The 22,656-nt window shown below is 31.8% G+C and overlaps 1 protein-coding gene across 1 annotated transcript in view; it reads right to left on the bottom strand.

Annotated features, from left to right (window-relative positions):
- Window positions 1-731: 731 nt before the first annotated feature.
- Window positions 732-22,656, bottom strand: part of LOC134728240 (ryncolin-1-like) — a 49,372-nt gene continuing 27,447 nt past the window's right edge. Inside the window, exons 2-5 of the mRNA XM_063592779.1 lie at window positions 21,337-21,485; window positions 19,286-19,382; window positions 18,300-18,464; window positions 732-3,306 (exon numbers count right to left, since the gene is read on the bottom strand). Of these exons, the coding sequence (XP_063448849.1) occupies window positions 3,047-3,306; window positions 18,300-18,464; window positions 19,286-19,382; window positions 21,337-21,485 (671 nt within the window). The 3' untranslated portion in view covers window positions 732-3,046. The remainder of the gene's footprint in view (window positions 3,307-18,299; window positions 18,465-19,285; window positions 19,383-21,336; window positions 21,486-22,656) is intronic.

Below are 22,656 nucleotides of genomic sequence, written 5' to 3'. Positions count from 1 at the left end.
TGGTTACAATTTAAACCCGCTGCATTTGTTCACATCTGTTCTAGGTCAGCAATCTAATGTTCAGTAGTTGTCGTTCGTAAATGTGCTTCATAAGTTTTTCTCGTTTTTTTATAAAGATTCAACAGTTTGTTTTCCCATGTATTGTTCAATGTGTGGAAAGGCTCCGTGTTGGACACTGTACTTTGACCTATTATGTTTCACTTTTACAACCATTGAAACTTGGATTGAGTCTCATTGGCACTCATACTACATCTAATCATATCTATTTAGCTTTTGATTTTATCATTTGAAAATGGACTTTTCGTTTTGAATTTTTTCTCGGCGTTCGGTATTTTTTTGTAATTTTACTTTTTGATATTGATGCAGTATTTTGAACTGTTTATATTCAAACTCAATATACATCTCATATTTTGTAAGATTGGAAACGAATCGTGACTTGACATCGAATGTAGATATTTCAGAAATAGCAAACGTGTTTTTTTTTTAAACTTGACTCTGTGGATCCTTTAAACACTTGATCAGAATCTATAGGAAATACAATGCCTTTTTGGAATTTTTTAAATAGACGAAAGAAAAAATAAAGGTATTTGTGATTTTGTACTATACAAATTAAAGTTGTTTTTAATTATTTTCTGATGAAACCTATAATTATATATAATTGAATTGAAAATGGAAATGGGAATGTATCAAAGAGACAACAATCCGATCATAAAAAAAAAAACAACAGAAGGTCACCAACAGGTTTTCAATGTAACAAGAAATTCCCGCAACCGGAGGCGTCCTTCAGCTGGCCCCTAAACAAATATATACTAGTTCAATGATTATGAACGCCATACTAATTTCCAAATTATAAGACTGTATGCACCCTATATAGATGAATATGAAATACTTTAACATTTACAAGAAAATATGGCAATCATACATAAAGTGAGACATTGGCAGAATTTCATCAAAATATAAACAACGGTAAAAACAAAAGATCATTTGCATAATTTGACAGAACCAAACATACGTGAAATTAAATTCTGTGAATTTTTGATAAAAATTGTCAAAACTGGCAGTCGTACTATTAAAAATGAGAAACAACGTCATAGATTGTATATAAATAAACCATAAATTAAGGAAGTTCGATTGTCATGTTTTGGGATTTTTGTCCATTTTATATAATGATAAGCCATCTGTGAAAGTTTTATAAATTTTTAAGTATTTTTTGTATTGTTTCTGAGAACTTAAAACTTGTCAATGATAAAGCTAAGAATAGTCCACAGAGAATACATTCCTGCTAATAATTTCAATGGCTAGCATGTCGAAAACAACTCCATTGATATATGAATTTCTTTTGCTCTTTTGATTCCTTTATTCATCTCCTATCAATATAGAATAGTGTTTAAACTTTATTTTTGTTTTTAAATGAGAACTGAACTCCCTTAACCGAGAATGTAAAATTGCGAGACAAATTTATCGCGTATTTTAGAGAATTTTTAAAATGTCGAACAGCAGCCGATTAAACAATTTTGGCTGAAATAGATAGAAATATATAGAAAACTCACAGCAAAAATCTTTAAATACCTTTACAAAACAACGAAAGAATTGAAAGCAAATAGTTCTAGAGACTATTTGAATGACTAATTTATACTTGACCAGAGTAAAAAGCAACCAAATTACATTGTTAAAGATCACAAACCTGCCCCTGTTAAATTAGGTACGGGGAAAGATGCAGTTTTTTTGTAAGCACCACTTTCTATAATTAGTGTGATTGTAAAGCAAAAATAAGCCAAGGCTATTCACATGTCAACAGCTTATTATGCAATAAATAATTACGTACGTACTTTATTTATACGAAATTGAGGCCATTTTATACACGTTCTTCATTTAAGCAGCACTAAACTTTTTCTCCTTGTACTTCACCAGTTGAATGCTATGTGTATACTCATTTGAACATGCTTTGTCTGTTAGAAGAAATGATTCCTTAACATTTGTGAAATACATACTCTTTTCAATTACTTTCAAATTTTATAAGCTAAATTTAGAACTGAAATACAGTGGCGGAGAAATAATTTTCATATTCAACATCGACGACCACGTCAGTTCAAATACAACCACAACTATGCTAAATGTTTGAAAGTCATCCGTTGATATGAATTTGAACATGCTTTTCTGAAAATATCAATTCATCATTTTAGATATTACTAGGACACTGAGATAAAAGAGAAATTATATATTAACGATAAATAATGTTTACTTACAAAATTAAAGTATTAGATATATACCAGAGGATACTCTGGTCTTAGGGTAGTAATATACATATACAGGGTTCTGTACCAGCGAAGAAATATGTAAATAACACCCTTTATAATACTAATTAACTAATTTAACTTCTCGTGAGCGCAATTTTCAACTATCAAATATACCCACGGTATTGATATCTCTTATTTTGGTCATCAGCTGTGACACGAAAACCCTTTTTGACGAGAAAATTTGCCTTACGTATTCTAGAACGAAAAGGAGGTTCAATAATAGCCTTTTTGGTGTATAGTATTGCAACAAACTAAACTTATGCCTTAAAAATTATATCAATTGTATTGATATCCGAACAGGTGTGGACTCATCAATCTCAAAAGAACACTTGGACTGTCATTTTGACGTCATAAATGCCAAACATCACATATTCTATCTGAAGCGGAATTTACATATTTTTTTGGTCGAAAAATATATGGGCAGCAACTTTCACCAAGAAATGTATTTACACACACCATGCTGAAGTATTTGTCGGATACAATTTGTAACACAGACTGTTATCTGTGAATATGGTGCTAATATCTAAAGACATTATTATGTTTATAACATTAACGAGACTATTAGTTTTTTACGCAGAAAGTTTCATATAAACATTTAGATCTTCAAAATGAGCAGAAGCATACATTAAATGCAAAGCATGTGCAATTATTTCCTGCTCAATAACAAAAAGATCATACAATGCAATATGATATGTTTTAGACAAATCTTTTCTTATCTTTACAGTAATATAATTTGACATGTTTTTCAATTATAATCTCCTAATCATCATTGAAGAAGACTTGAATGAATAGTTTTTATTCTTCCAATGGTACCAAGTTATTCCTTTAGAATTAATCTGTCCTCCATCCGTGTATATCCCATTCAGGTTAGAAATTGCACAGGTTTTATACCACCATGCACCCTGGGTGTATATACCACAATTATTGTTGTTTGGTTTGTTTGTCCATGGATCATTGTCCCTGTCTTTGGTAGTAAACGCTTGTCCATTATGGTATGTCAGGCTATCTCCTGATAAGATTATAAAATCAAGACATCAGAAAAGATCATTACTTTTAAACATGTTTCCACAATCCTGTAAAATTGACTTTACTTAAGAATTAAGTTTTGGTATAGCAAAAAGTAATATCACAAAAATACTAAACTCCGAGGAAAATTCAAAATGGAAAAATGCAAATATGGGAACAATATTTCAATAAAAACCACCGGTTATATATTAAAAGACCTGAGCATGGATACATGTATTATTACCGTTAGTTTTGACGTATCAATCTCTCTTTGATAGCTCATGTTTTTCATTATACCACGTATATTTACAGATTTATTGTGTGATATGTAATTTGAAACTGTTATATAAATTCATTTAAAATATACTTATATAAAATAATTGTATAATGGTACCCCATGATAAAACGAATATGTACATATATTCCATTTTATATTAACTGCTTCCGGTTATTGAAGAATGACATTTTGACGTCATTCGGCAAATGCCAGAAAATACATCTCAATAATACAGTTTTTTTTTGTGTAAAATATATCAAGGTTGGATAACAATTAATAGGAATCAAGAAATTATTATTATAAAAAACAAAACAAATACATTTTTTCAGTGCATGTCTTCTGCTGAAACATATGATAAAAGAACATAACATCATTTATATCAGACCCCTTATCAGCCCATGGTCGGCTCTCGGCTGATATCATGACCTATGGCTTTTAAGTGGTATGATATGAAAATACCATTTTATAATCTACATTTACTATATTTTTAATTACAAAATACAGCAATTTTGTATATCTAATAAGGGTTCTGTATCTAGTCTGTATCAACTACATCTACCCTGTGTCGCATACATTTGTACCCTGTGTCGCATACATTTGTACCCTGTGTCGCGTACATTTGTACCCTGTATCGCATAGCTAACACTGTATCGATTACCCATTATCGCATAGTTTAATCCGCATCGCATACCTGGCAATAAATCATAAAGCAAATGACTTTAACGTCAGTTGCTGTATTTCCTGGCATGGGAAAAAAGTGAGTTCCCACTCAAAAAATATATATATATTTTGCCATTTCAACTAAACTTTATGTTTAACAAAATGCCCAGTAACTTTATGAGCGATTTTTATTAAAATAAAAAGAATACAAAAAGTCTACTAGGGACCGTTCAATATTATTCCTGGGGATAGGCCAGTACATTCTTTATATTGTTTCATTTAAAAGGTTAATGCCCATCCTTTTCAATTATGCAAAAAATTGCTTGCCCATCTAACATTTTGTTAAAAAAAATCAATGAATGGACTTTTTGTTTTAATACTAAATACAAAATGTGCTTGTTAATTCCATAAATTGTTGTTACAATCCCATATGAATATAGATGTATAGATTTGATTTTATCTGAAGTACGGCCTGATACAATATACGTATAAGCATTACAATTACAAAAGTCATAGAATACTATAAGATCCAGCCTTTAATAATAATATTCAAACAAATTATCTGCACATTTGACGAAATATTAACCATTCTAATATGACTGCTTCTATCGCTTTGTAAACAACACTGTGATAAAATTCTCGATATAACTATACTTAGCGCAGACTCCGTGGTGTTCATAATAAAGGCTGTTACAATATACTTCCCACGTAAATCCACATGTATTGAAACCTATTTGCAAACTCTTTGCCGATTGTATTGTTTTAAAAATTGTAATTGAAAAAAGACAAAATCACTTTTATTCTTATTCGGATGCGTAATAAAAAGAACTAATACAAAAGACCTCGGAGAAACCAACAAAATAAAAATAAAATAAAATTCCGCGAAAGTCTATTAATGTTTTTGGCGCATTTTAGTCGTTTCAAAACATGACGTCATACAAATGAAAACGCTAGAGTTGAAAGTTTTCTGTTACGTGAACCATTTAAATGTTGTTTACTATTGTAATAAAATTAATTATCAAGGTAGGTTTTGTTTGATTTTCTATTCTATTGCATTATTCGCATATTTACTGATTTCAGCAAGTCAACATGGCGGCTCCTTAGTTACGAAATAACAACTTTGGATTTGACGGTAGATTACAAGGAAAACAAGTAAAAGTGACAATTGTTGGTTTTGAGAATGAAACATATTTTTAATTTAGCGGTTGTTCAAGAAATAATCCATGCAAGCTACGGATTTATTAGAAAGTTTGAGCTTTATCTAACAGGGAGTAAAAAAGATCAACCAAACTCACAGCTTTACCAACCCTCGCTTCAGTTTTTTAATGATCGTATTTGTCCTATTAGAATCGAAAAAATAGGCAGCAATATACCGTTGTTTTTTACGGAATTTTATGAAGCTTTGGTATCCAATACAAACAAGATAAATCCTCCGATTTGGTGTTCAATGTAATGTTTATTGAAGCCATGAAGGACTTATGATTTGCTCAAATCTCATCCTTGTCAAATGATATGTCTTTGTATGTGGGATTACCTGAGTGATCCTTTATACCCAATACTTTTACAAGACATTCGTAGTAATACGATTTACACACAAAGACAATATTAATTGAAGCTTTGTCCGCAGGAACAACAACATACTTATGATGAAGAGTTGATAGACATTTCATGGCCTTTTTGTCTCTGAAAACGGACTTTGGTCGACAGTTTTTCAACTTGTGAATGCGACGTTTTATCTGAAACCTGATAGTTTTAACCTATTCTGACAAAGTGCTCAGTTCAACTTCTTCTAGCTTAGCCCATGCTCTGGCATAGTCCTCAATGGAATCCATAATTTTTTTAAAGTTATGGTTCCAATTGATGTGTTGGGGTTCTCTAAACATAGGACCATGAAAAATCAACTTTCGGAGATTTTCATGTTGAATTATGTTTAGATCCCCAGTTATAACATGACCAGAAGGACTGAAATTATAAGGCGAGTGGGAACAGTCGGATGTCTGAGGGTTTTTTAGGTTTTAGGTATTGTTCTAAGTCAAGGTCCTGCAATGCTTGTTTATGGTGAACTATTTTTGGTGCAATGGTTTTGGTGTAACTGTAGGATAAATTATGTTGCTAATCAATAGCTATATCCCCTTTTCTAACAGTATTTGTTGAATTCAGATACCATTTTTCATTTCAAATCAATTCACAATAAAGGAGGTAAACATAAAATTGAGAATGGAAATATGAATTGTGTCAAAGCGACAACAACCCGACCATAGAACAGACAAAAGCCGAAGGTCACCAATGGGTCTTCAACGTAGCGTGAATCTCCCTTACCCAGAGGCGTCCTTCAGCTGGCCCCTGAACAAATATATATATTAATTTAGTGATAATGGAAGTCATAATAATAATCTACATATCTTTTAATTGCACCACACAAATTAATTTAATAAAACCTTTCGGTTGTTCCTTTAATACAGGTACCTTAATTATATCCTGCATGAAATATAATGAGACAAAATATTGAACAGATATATCATGTTATGGAGGGGTATTTGCGAAACATACCATTCAAGGGACTGTAAAATTTCCCAAGCCGCTAGTCGAGGCAAAACTGGTTCAAAGACTGGTCTTTTTCGCTTTTTTGTACATTTGAATGGTAATCTAAGTTTCGCGGGACTTATTCATGTATGTAAATGCGGGTTTTTTTTGTAACGTCATGGTATCTTTATGCGTAAATAGCATTGTTATTCCATCATTAAATCGTTCATTTTTACAGACGCCTTTTTTCCTCTTTATATGTATATATCTCATACAGTTTTCGGTTTATTTCAATCAATAGTGTCTAACCAAGTTGTCTTAACAATCGGGCTAATTGAGAAAGGTGCCGCCTTATTTTGGCGGGAACAGGCTCGCGAGTGTAAAAAAGGAATTTGGTATTTGAGGCAAATTCACCGTCAAAACGATAAAACAAGTTAGAATGTGCAAAATATACACTGGTTCTCAACCAATCAAAAGACAGAAAACACTACAAAAGGTGTAATTATGCTATATATACATACATCTATTTTTAAGATTGATATATAGACAATAATAGTGCATTGACTTGACATATCACCGATATAAGGATGAGGTTTAGAAACGGGGAAATGCGAGGCTGTGCCGGAATCCTTATATCGTTGATATGTCAAGTCAATGCACTATTATTGTCTTTATACTGCAATCTAAAAAACATTTTCAATTGTTGTTAAAGGGAAATCACACTATTTAAACTACTAATAATAATTCATTGAAATTTCGTATTTAGACAGATCATACTTATTTCAATATTTTAGGCGAAAAAAAAATTGGGGTCACCGATGTTGCTTTCGAGGTATGACGTCATCAAAAAGTAAAGAATTGCGTTAAACCGTAATTTAGAAGTAGCCATCAAAAATTCTATAAGAAGGCAAAATTATTGAAAAATGATGTTTAACTGGTTTAACTAAAACAGTCAATTGTAAATTTTATCTTATACACATTTATTTTTCTCACTGTCCTTATTTTTTAAGGCCTTTTTACATTTCCCGCCATTTTTAATTGTCGTTTATTATAGATTTTTCTTGAAACAAAAAAAAATCTACTTATGTTTTTTCCTTCAAACTTCTGCATTAGGTGCAGCTTCAGGGGAGATTTTAAAAGCATTAATAAAAAATGGGGGTCACCGATAATTTAAATCCGCTACAGTGGAAATAATCTTATTATCAATTTTGGCGGGAATTATAACTTTTTCTCCTAACGTTATTGAACGACGTTGCTAGCATCACTGTGCTTAAACGGCCGTGGGTAACTTAAGTTACCCACAGCCCAAGATGGACCCGCATGGCTTCGGTTAGGAATTTTGCTCCTACATAATTATAATACCATGAATACAAAAGAAATGTTCAGTAATTAAAAGGTTTTATAAATCTTTTAGGGAAACTCTGCAATGTAAAACGTGCTTTGCTACTACAAAATAAACGATTACAGCACGATTTTCCAAAACACTTATGATGTCCGTAACTTCAAAACAACTTGTCCGTAACTTTTTTCCTTATACCAATAGGGATGTCCGTAACTTTCAAAGAATTTTTATTCGTGAGTGTAATTATCTAAAAAAAAAAATGATAAATAACAAAAATACCGAACTCCTAGGAATATTCAAACAGAAAGTCCTTTATGGAATGGCAAAGACAAAAGCTCAATTTAACACACCAAACGAATGGAAAACAACGGTCATAATCCTGCCTTGGTAAAGGCGGCATTAAAAAGTAAAATTACAAAAAAATGAACTCTGAAGAAAATTCAAACAGGAAATTCCCTTATCAAATGAGAAAATTCAAAGCTCAACCGAATGGATAACAACTGCCATTTTCCTGACTTGGTACAAGCATTTTCTTATGTAGAAAATTCAGTGTACAGCAAAATTAATGTATCTTACATTCTTCGCTTTATAGATTGCAAGCTGCTTCAGTTTTAGATGATAAATCATGACATGCAGGTTATAAATCTCACCATTTCCAACTGTAGAAATTACATTAATAGTGAACATAGGAAAATCATCTAAGGAGAACAAGTTCGGAGGTCAATCCTTAGCAGAAATAAATAGATGAATCAGTCCAAACCTCTAAAGAAGATATGTATGATATGATACCCGATCTTATTGAATCCCTGAGGTCAAGGAAACTTTTAGTAGATTTTAAATCTACCTTTATTGCTATAATAAACTGACACCTGTTTAACAATATAGCCATCCATCTACTCCTAGATCTAGACATTGGCATTTTTTTCTCACAATCAACAACACATCACACTAGATACAGTGAAGATCGAGACCATACTTTTTTGGCGAACAATTCAGAAATTATTAATTTTAAAGGAAAGGATATATTTTTTCCCCGCGGCTACACAGGACAAGGACTCATCAGTGAACAATCTATAAAGCTAGAAGAATGTTAGATAAATTGTGCCGTACCGTCAGATCCCGTTTTATCCCGGGAATATTTTTTAAAAAATTAACGGAAAATCCGTGACACTCTGGTTTGCTTTTTCAATTGTTTAGCTTGAAGCATATCGTTACTGTATAAATATATGTAATAATTAAGGGGTTTCATAGTGTTTATTGTCCTTTAAGTGTTGAAATTGTTAATCTTACAATTTTGAAAAAAAAGTTACCCACATCCGAAAATAAAGTTACGGACAGTCTGTTATTTTTGACTTATAAGTTACGGACATCTTATGCATTTTTTAAAAATTGGCCTTGCGCTAAAGTGAAGTCAAAATTAACAAATTTGTAGTGATGGTAAGTGATTTCTTTATTCAAAAATGCTATCAATATTTACATAGATCATGAAAAACGTTGCAAAAAGTAGATTTCGTATCAACAATCATCTCAATGAGGTTAGAGTCCACCATCTTGGGCTGTGGGTAACTTAAGTTACCCACGGCCGTTTAAGCACAGTGAGCATAGCAGCATTTCTTGAAATGCTTGGAACTATTGGTTTAAAATTATATATATATTTTTTTTTATATTATAATATTTTTTACGGTATTTTGATTATTCATTATTAAACATACAGTAACAGTTTATTAAAAAGTAATTGGCAAAGTTTGAATCATCTAGATTTTTTAATTGCATTTGTTGTATAGGAAAAACTAATGTGTGCCTCATGCCTTATTAAAGAATTAATTTACGGCTTGTAGATTTAGAATCTTCTACTTCGGTATCTGGGTTGAAAAGTAACACGTTCCATTTAGACTACAAACAGAATAAATTCACTAACTTGTCCATTGCACCGGGAAGATAAAACCCGAAATGCCGTGTTTAAAAAGCCACAAACTCGGCACTTTAAAAAAAAAAAAAAAAACCCTCAATGACACCGTTTTTTGGAAGAAATTTAAAATTGGCTAACATTTCTGTTATTACACAACGCTTTATAATCGACACAAATTAAGTTCGAATATTTTCTAGTAAGATTTCTAGTTTAAGCTCGAGTTACACTAAGAAACTTCTCGAGTTATACTGTTAGATAGAGTAAAAATTATGTTGAGAGTTTAAATTTTGAGATCCGATGAAATTAAGAGTAAGTATGTGGTTTCTATTTTATGTTGGTGCACCTCTTTTTGTTTGAATGTATATTCTTTAATCACATTTATCTTTCATTGTCACAGTGGTAAATGCACCGATGTTTGCCAATACTGATTAATGAGGGGGACAGGACTTTTTTCGGGACGTCGGGATCAAGTGTTTTTAAGCTCGGGATTTCAGAATTAACCCTTTTGGGATCCGGGATTTCTTTATGCGATATTCGGGATGTCAGGCGTTTCTTTTTAATTCTGAACCTCGGGATTTCATGATTTTAAACCCGGGATTTCGGAATCAGGACCCCTCTCCCCACCCCTCATTAATGATAGTTAATTTGAAAATAATTAAATGAATTTGTATGCCAATATTTAAGCAATCTCTGATATATCATGTTGGCTATTTTTGTTTAAAGAACCAATGAATAAAGAGTAAAAAAACTTGATGTCCTTTTCTGTCGCGGTCTCCGACAACATACCTTTATCACTGTCGACAGTGATCACATTGAGTGATCAAAACTCGAACCTTCATCTGAACTTTTATTACTATTCATTATTTTTTTACCATTGGTTTCTTGATTTTTGCAAAAACTTTCAGTGGCAAATATTACGTGAACATCAGCACAAAACATTTGTCTATATGAGTGGACAGTTTAGCAGTACTCTGTGAGACATTTGTATATCTCTACATAAAGACATGTGTGTGTGTGTTGGTGTGTGTGTGTGTTAAATAGTTCTCTTGTTCGAGACTGGTAAAGCCAAATGTATAGTACGTGTTGAATTATTATACGCTCGGTTACGGGACGTATTATGGTAAACATCTGTCCGTCCGTCCGTCGTCAACATGTCGGACATTAACTCAAAAACGCTTTAACCGATTGGCATAAAACTTTAAAGAAATTGTTTATATCTATTGACGTGAGCTCTCTTTCTTTTTTTTTTTTATAAATTTTGATTTTACGTTTACGTTTTCCATTAAAAGTTTTTTTTTCCAGTTTTCGGACAATTATAACTCAATATCGCTTTCGTCAATTTTCATACAACTTTGATAAATTGTTTATAACTGTTGATGTAAATACCCTTTTAATTTCCATAAATTTCTAATATGACATTAAGAAGTAATGAATCTTTCTGAAATTGTACCACAAGGTTCCATATCACAAATGAAAGGCTGAAATTGATTTAAGGGGTACATGTAGTTGCTCAAAACGTTCAGGAATTAGGGGCCACAAACAAGCATTCTCATGTTGTACTGTTATACCACTGTCCCAGGTTAGGGTAAGGTTGGGATCCCGCTAACATGTTGAACCCCGCCACATTATTTATGTATGTGCCTGTCCCAAGTCAGGAGCCTGTAATTCAGTGGTTGTCGCGATCGTTTGTTTATGTGTTACATATTTTTTTTTCTTTCATTTTTTACATAAATAAGGCCGTTAGTTTTCTCGTCTGAATTGTTTTACATTGTCTTATCGGGGCCTTTTATAGCTGACTATGCGGTATGGGCTTTGCTTATTGTTTAAGGCCGTACGGTGACCTATAGTTGTTAATTTTTGTGTCATTTTGGTCTTTTTGTGGGTAGTTGTGTCATTGGCAATCATACCAAATCTTCTTTTTTATGTTTTACTAAAATTACAATTTACAACAACTTGTGTTATGGATCTATCTAAAATTGTACTACATGGTTCCATACCAAACCGGGAAGGCTGGGATTGAGTTTGGGGGTAATTTCTCCAAGAGGGGAGGGGGTGGCGTTTAATTTTTTTTCCGCAAATTTTTCGAAATTTCTCAAAGGGAAATCTCCAATTGCACAATAGATTTTTAATACCTTTGACCACATTTCTTTTCGGTTAGAAATCTATATTATGTCAAAAATTGTATCACAATCCAAATTTAGACCGTATCAAGCTTTAGTATTGTATCCAAACTTGTCCCAACTGTTCAGGGTTCAGAGGCGTTAGATATCAAAGGAACATTTGGGAAAGATGGACGACACTTAGATCATTTCTGTGAAATAAATAACGATTTCAAATAGGACTTCACACATTTACGTCCAGTGGCAAGGTTAATGCATATTCAGAATTAGAACTTGACTCTGCTTTATAAAAACCCGACAGGCTGAGCCGGATAAATACTTATATGCAATGAGATGATTGGTGAATTATCTATTCTTATTCATGTAGTATAGAAGACTATAACAGTTATGACGTTGCATGCATGTGATATGAGAACACTCTAGGTTGAAATTCATTGTTCTTATTTACAACCCTCTTTTGAACAGAACACTACAGATTCCGATGTTCTTATTTAAACCCTCTTTTGAACAGAAAACTACAGATTCCGATGTTCTTATTTACAACCCTCTTTTGAACAAAAAACTACAGATTCCGATTGCTATACGCTAACATGCTGTTACTCTTGGTCTGTATGAACCTCCATCCCCCCCCCCCCCCCCCCCCCCGAAAATATACGCTGAACCCGACTTCGTTATCGAGAAAATGGTCGGAGAGGGTACTAAGTTACATTTAATATGCTATGAAATTCCAACATTCTTAGTGCTGATTATGCATGATGATTTTGTGTTTTGTATTGGTAGATCATTTTTTACATATTGGTCTGGATAGTGGTTTATTCATTTATTAATGTTTATTTAGTGTTTCCAATATTTTTTATATTTTTTTTTCTTTATATTTTAGCATCTCATCGTTCTATCTTTTTTCTGCTTTTTATTCTGCAGTATTTGCCCATTATTGTGTCACGATTCCGCAGGTAAACCCCAATACAATCTCGAAACTCGCTAGTATAACATATCAGTTGTAAAAAATATGATACGTCCATTATCATTTCTCCTGCTTTAGTGGAACATCCCTTCGAGCGTTCGTTTTTTCATAAATTAGCAACCTTTACGGTTTACGGCGGAATCGAAAACCGCGACGTCATAATACAGTTACGACACTATGGCGGCGCCGAGATCGATGCGTATAAACAATAGTGTGATTTCCCTTTAAATGCGTTAAGGTTATTTATTTAATTTAAATATTGAAGTAAATCTCCTTTAAAAAGGTCTCATATCATGCTCGCGGAGAAATATCACAATGAAATGTACATTTACCTGTTGAAACCCACACTCCTTGGATCTATGAGTTTGACAAAAAATGTTTGATTGCCCCTCTTTTGCATATCTAGTGAATAGAAACTGCACTATTCTTATTAAAAACTCGAGAAAGTCAATAATAAAACAAGGCAACTGAAGATACTGATCGAAGTTGTTTGTTAACAATTCTTGTTACTGATTAAATTATTTCAAAATAGGTTCAACATTTGCATAGAAAGCACACAAATCTGCGCAAATCGTTCTTCAATTTAAATAATCAAATCTTAAATCTCAAATCCGTCGACATGCATTTTTGCTGTGGTAATATTGATATCAAATTGTCGCCGACGTTGCTTTTGGCGTACTAAATCATAATTCTGGTACATTCGATCATTGTTGATATATTGTTATACATTATATATTAGCTATTCTGTTTTAAAAATGCTTAAAAAGTACTAAAACGAAGTTTTTCACTTACAACGCGAAAACATTGTCCGTGTTTTGACGTTTGAGCTATTTTGTTTTTATATTTTCAACACCACTTTGAATAAGGTTAACCGTATAAACCAATTCGATGTCCTTCTTATACTTTTACATCATTATAACGGAAATCTATGTATCAATACGATTTAGTTTCTACAAGGAAAATCTATTGGATTTGATTACTTTGAGATAATTTTAAGAAAGTTTTGGGACCATTTTGAGTAGATACAAGAAGATGTGGTATGAATGACAATATGATGGGCTATCTATACAAATGTTCGCCTATTTTGAAAGAAATTAATCAGTAGTATTTGAATGAATAATAAACAAAACGTCAAATAGAACATGTTTAATGAATGCCTATGAAACAACTTCGATCTAAGTCACAATTTGTCAAATTTAAAGTTAACCTTTTTAGATCAAAGTACAGTCTCCAAGTCGGAGGCGTGGCTTACGCCGAACAGCAAGCTATCAAGGGCCCGCAAAGATAACTAGTGTAAAACCTTTAAAATTGTAAAACTAGCGGTCTTATCTATATAAAAACGGGAAACCACACCAACGAAAAACCAACCACTGAACATCAGTTTCCTGATCTTGTAAATAGAGGCGACTATTTGATTTTAACCCGTCTTGTAAAAACGGGTAAAGGGAGGGGTAAAAATAAATAATATGATCTGAAAACTCTGCAGAAAAAGTTTCACAATGATACAAAGACAACGATAACCTTGTAAAAGATACCGCAAAATAAAATAATGTACTCAGGTAAATGAAAATAATTTCGTTGTTAGGTACAAAGTTATGGAGAACGGAATCTTTTTACAAAAAAATATTTTTGTTGTTCATAGTACGAACGCAGAAGTGAAAAAATATTGTAATGCCGATTACTTTTCGAAGCTGGGGAGTATTAAAAATAGAGAGACGAGAAATATCACTAGGTAACAGAACATTAAAAATACGTATTCAATCTTATATCAACAGGTGAAATTAAGAAGAAAGGACGATTCGAGAGTACTCGTAGTTACAAACATTATGCAAACAAATTCAAATAAAGTTTTCTTAAGATCATTCTTTTGGAATCGCAAAACATGGTAGACTTTTCAATATGAGAGCTATGAGATGAAAAGATTTATATATTATATGGTATTAGTATCTTGTGACTGTTGAAAATAAACTCATCATAGATAATAGGACACAAAGTATAAAGTTATAGACAACGGATATCTTTTACAAAATAACTTTTTGTGTTGTTCATTGTACAATGTAGTACGAACACAGAAGTGAAATAATTGTCGATTACTTTTCAAAGCTGGTGTATATTAAAATTAAGAAGAAAGTACGATTCGAGAGTACTCGTAGTTATTGAAAGCTGGTTAAAAGCTAACAAAAACCCTGATTATAAAAAATCATGCATCAGAGACTAAATTTGTATTAGTTAAGTGAAATTCTATTTTGTACTTTTTATAATTTTACATCATTATGACAGAAATCTATGTATCAACACAAATTAGTTCTTACGAGGAAAATATATTGATTAGGTTACTTTGAGATAAATTTGAGAACGCTTTGAGCCCATTTTATGTAGATATGAGAAGATGTGGTATGAGTGCCAATGAGACATCTCGTCACCCAATTCACGACACAATTTGTAAAAGTAAAGTGCTTTCTGTACAAACGTTCGCCTATTTGGGAAGAAATCAATTAGTAATATTTGAAAAAATTATAAAATAAAATAAGCCAAATAGATATCAGAAGATGTTGAATGAATGCCAATGAAATAACTCTCGATGCAAGTCACAATTTGTAGAAGTAAATCATTCAAGGTCAAAGTACAATCTTCAACACGTAGCCGTGGCTCACACCGAACAGCAAGATATAAAGCATCTTCAAAATACGTCCGCATCAATTTGAACTGATAAAATTTAAAGGACTGTCTCAAAGTACTATCATTTATCAAGATTCATCATTTATCTGTATTTTACCTTTGGCAAAAATATTTTTAAAAAAGATTAAAAGAAGAAGCAAGTCGAGAACACCTTTTACTTTCCGGCTTTGAAATAGGTGTACTTGCACGGTAGACGGAACTGAAAACGTCACTATTGTTGTAAGTCCATTAATACTTGTTTCTTAGATAACTAATTTAAAAAAGTCTTTTTATGACTTAAGGTTGAACTTCTGTCATTATATACATTTCAAAAAGGAACTGCGTTTTTACTTTTACTATGACGTTTGGTAAAAAAAATATATATATTGGAATGAAAAGATGATATGCACTACTTTTTGTTTCAAAGGTTTGATAATGGAGCTGTGCGGCATATTTTTAACGTGTATACGCCCCAAACGTCTACAAGTTTAAACTTGAACTAAAATTATTCAATACCCCTACATGTAACTTCAATTCATGTCTTTCTTAGAATGCAATTTGACCGCCTACCATGTTCTTTTACACTGGTTACATTGCCAAGTTATGTCTTCATGCGATGAAACATAGATTTATATATCTTAGAACCAGTACGTAAACAAAACATTTTATCTATTAATAATGCATTTCTCCCCAAAATAGTTGTTGTTTGTGAAACGTCTGCATTTACAAAGTGCAACATATACGTAGTAAAAGACTCGCCTTTTTCGTGATTAAATTCTGATTACAAACATTAAACTGATTTTCTTGCTATTCCATACACTTATTGTTTTATTCATATAAAAAAAGAAGATATGGTATGATTGCCAATGAAACAACTATCCACAAAAAACCCAAAATGACACAGACATTAACAACTACTTGTGTTCAAGATATATTCAATTATACACAGCGATTTAGGGTATACTTTTATATTTTTAGAATTGACGATACTCTTCCGTTAAAATTGAGCTTTTTAAAGGTTTTACTTTAAAATGATGTTTATTGCATCGGAGACAATTTCAACAAATTACAGATTTAAAAGGAATTTTAAACTCTTGTTAAAATTGGAAAATATTTACCAGGGCAAGCCCATCCCATTCGTTTTAAAAGCTTTCGTGGTTTATTATTAACAAAAAGGGTAAAACGGTTGTAAAGGTTGCCTTTTGTGTTAATTTGATTGGTGAAAACATGCATAAGATATTTCATTGCCAATACGAACACTCTCATCAGGCTAAAAACGAAAGAAGTAGGTTCAGTAAGACTCATTTTTAGCCCAATAAAATAGCAGTTTTTACAAAATTGTGAAAATGTAATCTTTTAGCTATTCACTGGAAATTAGGATGCTTCTGCTACATAAATATGGGCTGTTTTGAGAATACAATGCACATATATCGGGTACTAGCATCATTAAGTCATGCTAAACTACTGAAATCTTCACAATTTTAGCATTTTAGTTAAATTTTAGACGGATTCCGTCTTAAATGAAAGTGGCCGCATTCGTATTCATTCATAATATTGAAATGTAAGTTGTATTTGATGATAATACATAACATATATAAAGAATGAGGATGAACCCGGATTCGGCCACTTTCATTTTTGACAAAAACCATATGAAAAGTGACGGTTTTTGGCATATTTGATAGATTTTTCATATTTGAGCTTGAATCGGAGCGTTTTTAATGACTGAATCAGTCAAAATCTTTCACATAAACTAATTGAATCCATTGAAATAGACACCTAAGTGTTTAAAAAGTGTCTAAAATCTTTCGTAAGATGAACCTGAAATTTGAGGCCAAAATCAGCCTTTACCGGACCTACTCCTTTAACATGTCATCGGACTGATGATTAACCACGTGCATTTAGATAATACTATTTATTATAGGAAATCATGTATTCTATCCCTCAGATTAAAATTTACCGTTTGAATTGTTAATAGAAAATAATCGAAATCAATAACATTCAAATTATCAAATTCACAAGACACGCAAGTTCCTGAGTCGTAGTAGCGATGTACACAAGTGACAAGTAATACGTTCAACAGACCAGAGGAAAACAATATAGTTTAAACAAATTTATTTAAACATAGATATGGGAAGATGATGTATGAGTGCCAAATAACAATTTATAAAATTAGATTATTAATGGTCATGGTACGGTCTTCAACACGGAGCTTTGTCTCACACCAAACAACAAGATATAGAGGGCCCCGAAATTACTAGTGTTAAACCATTCAAACGAGAAAACCATCGGTATGATCTAAATAAAAAAGCGTTTAGCAATTAACGACACTCCAGTAGTAATCATGATGGTATAAAACGCTTTCACAAATGTATTTTACACATAAATAGTATATTTTAAAATTGTAATCCTGGTACTTTTGATAACTATTTACAATGTTACCTGGACGGTTTCGGTTTCACCTTTTTTATTTTTTCATTTCAGAATTAATTTGTTATTGCTTTACTATTTATATTAACTTTACTATTTATATTAACTACAACATACCAGCATCCCCACTCCAGCCACCAACAGTTAGTCTATAGTTGGTAGAGGCATCGCCAACAGCAAATGTGGAATATTTTGCGTAAGCCTTGTTACCATCAAAGTCAGACATATCTACTCTTAATTCGCTTTTTCCAGCTGCAGTCAATGTATGTATTCGTTGGTTACCTATAATAAGACTACCAAATGAGATTGATAGAATTCGTCGCAACATACTTGATGGATATCTTGAACCAATTTTTTTTCCCTTTATCACGTCCTGTCATTGATAAAATATTTTAAGACATCACCCTTTGTGTATCTGTTGTCATCGAATGGTACACAGAATCTAGTTCAGCATTCATCCCGGTTTTATGTTCCTTCCTAATCAACCTACTGTTTCGTTTATATTTAGATACGTGTCAATGGTAAAATTTGTTTCCAGGTTTTGTTTTGGTGAGAGAAAAAAAAATTGTTTGGGACCCTGAGAAAAAAAATTTGTCTGTTTCACCCTCAGCTGCAACTATATGAAATGCTAAAATTGAAAGAAAAAAAAATGTTTTCGGTTTGTAGCTAAAAAAATAGATTGTTCTTTGCCGAAGGCGAAAAAAAGAGTTTGCACAGAGAAAAAAAAACATAGCCCCCCCCCGAAAATCAAATGGTTGCTGCCTTATAGATTTGTCGAATCGTCAAGTATTTTCTTAAAACTAGAGAATTTAAAATAAAGCAATACTTTGCACGACACATGGTATTCAAAAAATAATTATAAGTCTACAGTACTTGATTCCGTCAAACACACCGTTCCTGTCCGATTTGATGGATTTTCAATGATATGGATGTTGAACACTTTTTTGGCATCCCCTTTTGATGATGTTTTTACTACGTCTAAACCAAACAAAAATGTTAAGTACCACCATAAGACTGCTAACATAATTTCGAAATTCAAATAAGTTTAGTCATACTAAATATAAATTTAACTAAAAAAAATTGAAAATAAATTATATATTTACCTAACCAAAATTCCGCTTCTAAATTTCCAAATCCATTTTCATACGATTCCCAACCTCTGTAAAAATCTGTCTTTCCGTTAAGCCTTCTCTGAAACACCTGGTAATTATATCATTATCAAAAGATTACAATCGTGGATTTTTTATTTAATGAAAACGACTAGTAGGGAACATGTGGGTATCGAATTTTTTATCCACTGAAAGACTCTACTTGTTTTGACATAATAAAAACTTGAGAAAAATACTTTGATGTATGTGGGGAAAAGATTGATGTTAATAGAAGTATACAAATAATGATTAAAGAAAAATGGCGAAAGATAAAGCATGAACATTCACAAAGTCATTAGTAAAAAATAACCATACAACGTCATGTTAAAAAAAAAAAGACAAACAAACAAAAAACAAAACACAAAATGGAAAACTTTATGAAAAACCTTGGGCGATCATGCTCTTGAAGGGTAAAAATAAATACATAATATAAATACAATAGTTATACAGTGCATTATATAATAGCAATATTTACTCTTTGCGCCTCATATCAAAAGCATAAAAATGCGTAAAACATAAAATACAAAACACTAACCAATCATAATCGAAAAGACAGATAAAGATTTAAAAAGGTTATGTACACTAAAATATTGAAAATAGTATTAAATTATCCAGAGTTACTGCGTGCTCTTAAGTCGTAGCGTTTCGTCCGGATGTCATTTGCAGAATGTAAATGCATACTATTTCCGACCTGAGAAATATATTTGGTTTGTATGACGTAAAAAGAACTCGGATAAAGCTTCATGCATGAGTTATATCTAAAAGTTTAATATGCGATTACAACAGATGCACAAAAATAAGAAGGTAAACATTTAGTTGTAGTTTATGGTATTGTAACATCTTGAGTTGGTGCATTGAGAAGTGTATTGGTAGATTGAAATTGCAGACATTTTATTGCAATGGCAGAAATTGGGAAACACGTAGTTTATGTAAAGATTCATCAAATGATTCAAACACATGTAACAGTTATGGTTCATATCAGTTAAGTTATTTTTTCTTTTTTGTCATCAAAGATTTTATGTTTTATTGCCAACTTTTATTTAATTATTTAATTCGTCTGCTGCCCATACATAGTACAACCAGTCGAACAAAATATACTTTGTTTAGGCATTTTTATTCAAAATTTAAAGAAAAATAGTAAACAACAAATGAAGAAACGAACTTCATGAAAAATATTAAAAATTAAAAATCAAGTTTCTAGAAATTTACAAAATCATAAAAAAAAATTAAAACTTGGCAAACTAAGTTTCTCGTTTTGTTTATATAGATTAGACCGTTGGTGTTCCCGTTTGAATGATTTTACACTAGTAATTTTGGGGCCCTTTATAGCTTGTTGTTCGGTGTGAGCCAAGGCTCCGTGTTGAAGGCCGTACTTTAACCTATAATGGTTTACTTTTTAAATTGTTATTTGGATGGAGAGTTGTCTCATTGGCACTCACACCACATCTTCCTATATCTATAAACAAACTAAACACATGAAACAATTGCAAGAATTTTTCGAAAAACTAAAAAAACTAAGGATTTTAATATCAAAGGATTAGACTACCTTAGCCGTATTTGGCACAACGTTTTGGAATTGTGGGTCATCAATGCTCTTCAACTTTGAACTTGTTTGGCTTTATAACTTTTTTGAGTCAAATAGTGCTAATAACTAGGTCATTTACAAAATTGCCAAAACGACTTAGTGGTAGCTAAAGTTTGAAGATTCATTTTTTCTCCATTTTTGTAGTTTGCTATTTTGCAAACTTAACTTTCCAGACTCCTAATATTGATTTGAGGCCTTTGTCTGATGGTTATGACCCAGCAATCTTAGCTAAACTATAAATAGGTCTAAAATGGCGATTCAATTATCTCCCATACTTTTTTCCAGGTGAGTTGAGTTGGGGCTCAGCTTTTATATTTATTTCACATTTGTATAACATATATTTTAATCCTGATGTGGATGTAATATTTGCCTCTGAATGTATTTTAATGATCCATGATCAAAGCTAAATAAGATTAAATACCGTCCATCCGCCATTGTCGGTCTCAAAATCACAGAAGACGTCAAATCCAAATTCTGAATGTTTGGGATATATCTTGTAAACTCCGTTTCCCTTTTTTGTTTTGATAGCTCCGCAATCAATCGGTCGTTGGTTTGGTTCTTCCGGCTTTTCTGGAAATGAAAATAATAATATTTGAATTATCGTCGGTAAGGATGAATAACAATCGTATCATGTACCATTTAATCAAGGTTAACATAGGGTATACATTTAAACATCAGTTGCATTAATTTTGGTAATTGATCTGACTGAATTTATTGAATGAACATTAACCAAGTCAATATTTGTATCTATAGTAGACAACCATGTACTAACACAGTTACCATTCACAATTTTTGTAAATAACTGAAGGTTCGGTTAAAAAATAAAACTTCGGTTTTCATTACAATGCAAGTACAACAACATACAGTTGTACAAATCAGAGTTAAAATAGGATCTTAAATTATATTTGCTATATAATATGCTTCATACTTTTTATAAATCGGAAATGTTTCCGTCAAAAATGAATATATAGCTTTTCATGTTTATGCGTTTATGTCTAGACATATATGGGGAATTTTTTTTTATAGTACAGATTGAATATTATAATTGTAATTTCAAAAAATCTTGTTGATAAAGTATTGTACGTTTTATCTAATTTTGCTTCGGGGAAGGGTTTTTTTTTGTTTAGAAAAATAAACTTAGTGTTTGTTCTCTAACGTTTTTAATGTCATCACTTTAGGATGCATGGTATCAGGATATTATTTTATATGCCAATCATAGGAACATGAACGGTTTTAAGGTAGATGGTGTTTTCTAAGTCAAAATCTATATCCTTTTTAATAATTTGTCAAAATATAATTTATATCGTGCTTTTTTACAAAAATATAAAAAAAAGAGTATGGGTCAACGTGCTTTTTTATGTAATAGGCTGTGCAAAGCAGGCATGTGGCGAATTGAATTGAAACGTAATGCAATACATTCCAATTACTTTAACAAATAGTTATCAAAAGTACCAGGATAATAATTTAATACGCCAGACGCGCGTTTCGTCTACATAAGACTCATCAGTGACGCTCCAGTACAAAGTTAAAGAGCATTGAGGATCCAAAATTCCAAAAAGTTGTGCCAAATACGGTAATGCATTTAATTAAAATTACAATAAAATGCATTTATCAAAGTTATGCATGACATTACAATGACTTTAGCAAAGTTTTTCAATATTAATATTAAGAGAACAGAATCAAACATTTTAAAAAACAACGAAAATTTTTAGCATGTTCAATAACGGTTCCTAATACATAT

The sequence above is a fragment of the Mytilus trossulus genome, chromosome 8 (assembly GCF_036588685.1).
Source record: "Mytilus trossulus isolate FHL-02 chromosome 8, PNRI_Mtr1.1.1.hap1, whole genome shotgun sequence".
Lineage (NCBI taxonomy): Eukaryota > Metazoa > Mollusca > Bivalvia > Mytilida > Mytilidae > Mytilus > Mytilus trossulus.
The sequence above is the reverse complement of the archived record's forward strand: the minus strand, read 5'-3'. Positions and strand labels throughout refer to the sequence as shown.